General features: G+C 69.3%; 1 protein-coding gene across 1 annotated transcript in view; it reads left to right on the top strand.

The window, feature by feature from the left end:
* Nucleotides 1-16: 16 nt before the first annotated feature.
* Nucleotides 17-215, top strand: part of ETNK1 (ethanolamine kinase 1) — a 27,993-nt gene continuing 27,794 nt past the window's right edge. Inside the window, exon 1 of the mRNA XM_031555345.1 lies at nt 17-215. This exon is cut by the window's right edge and continues 10 nt beyond it. Within this exon, the coding sequence (XP_031411205.1) occupies nt 84-215 (132 nt within the window). The 5' untranslated portion in view covers nt 17-83.

Raw genomic sequence — 215 nt, forward strand, 5'->3', positions numbered from 1 at the left:
GAAATTTCCCCCTCAGTTGCCGGCTCCGCCGCGGAGGACACATCAGACTGAGCTGCGCGTCTTTGTCGTTCTCGCCTGCCGCCATGTCTAGCTACATCCACGTCCCGCCCGGCTCCCCGGAGGTGCCTAAGCTGGACATCACCGTCAGCGAGCGGGAGGGGCCCGGCTGCCGCCAGGGCGCCCTGCAGCTGTTGCGCCGCCTGCGGCCCCACTGG

The sequence above is a fragment of the Meleagris gallopavo genome, chromosome 1, assembly GCF_000146605.3.
Source record: "Meleagris gallopavo isolate NT-WF06-2002-E0010 breed Aviagen turkey brand Nicholas breeding stock chromosome 1, Turkey_5.1, whole genome shotgun sequence".
In the NCBI taxonomy this organism is placed as follows: Eukaryota; Metazoa; Chordata; class Aves; order Galliformes; family Phasianidae; genus Meleagris; species Meleagris gallopavo.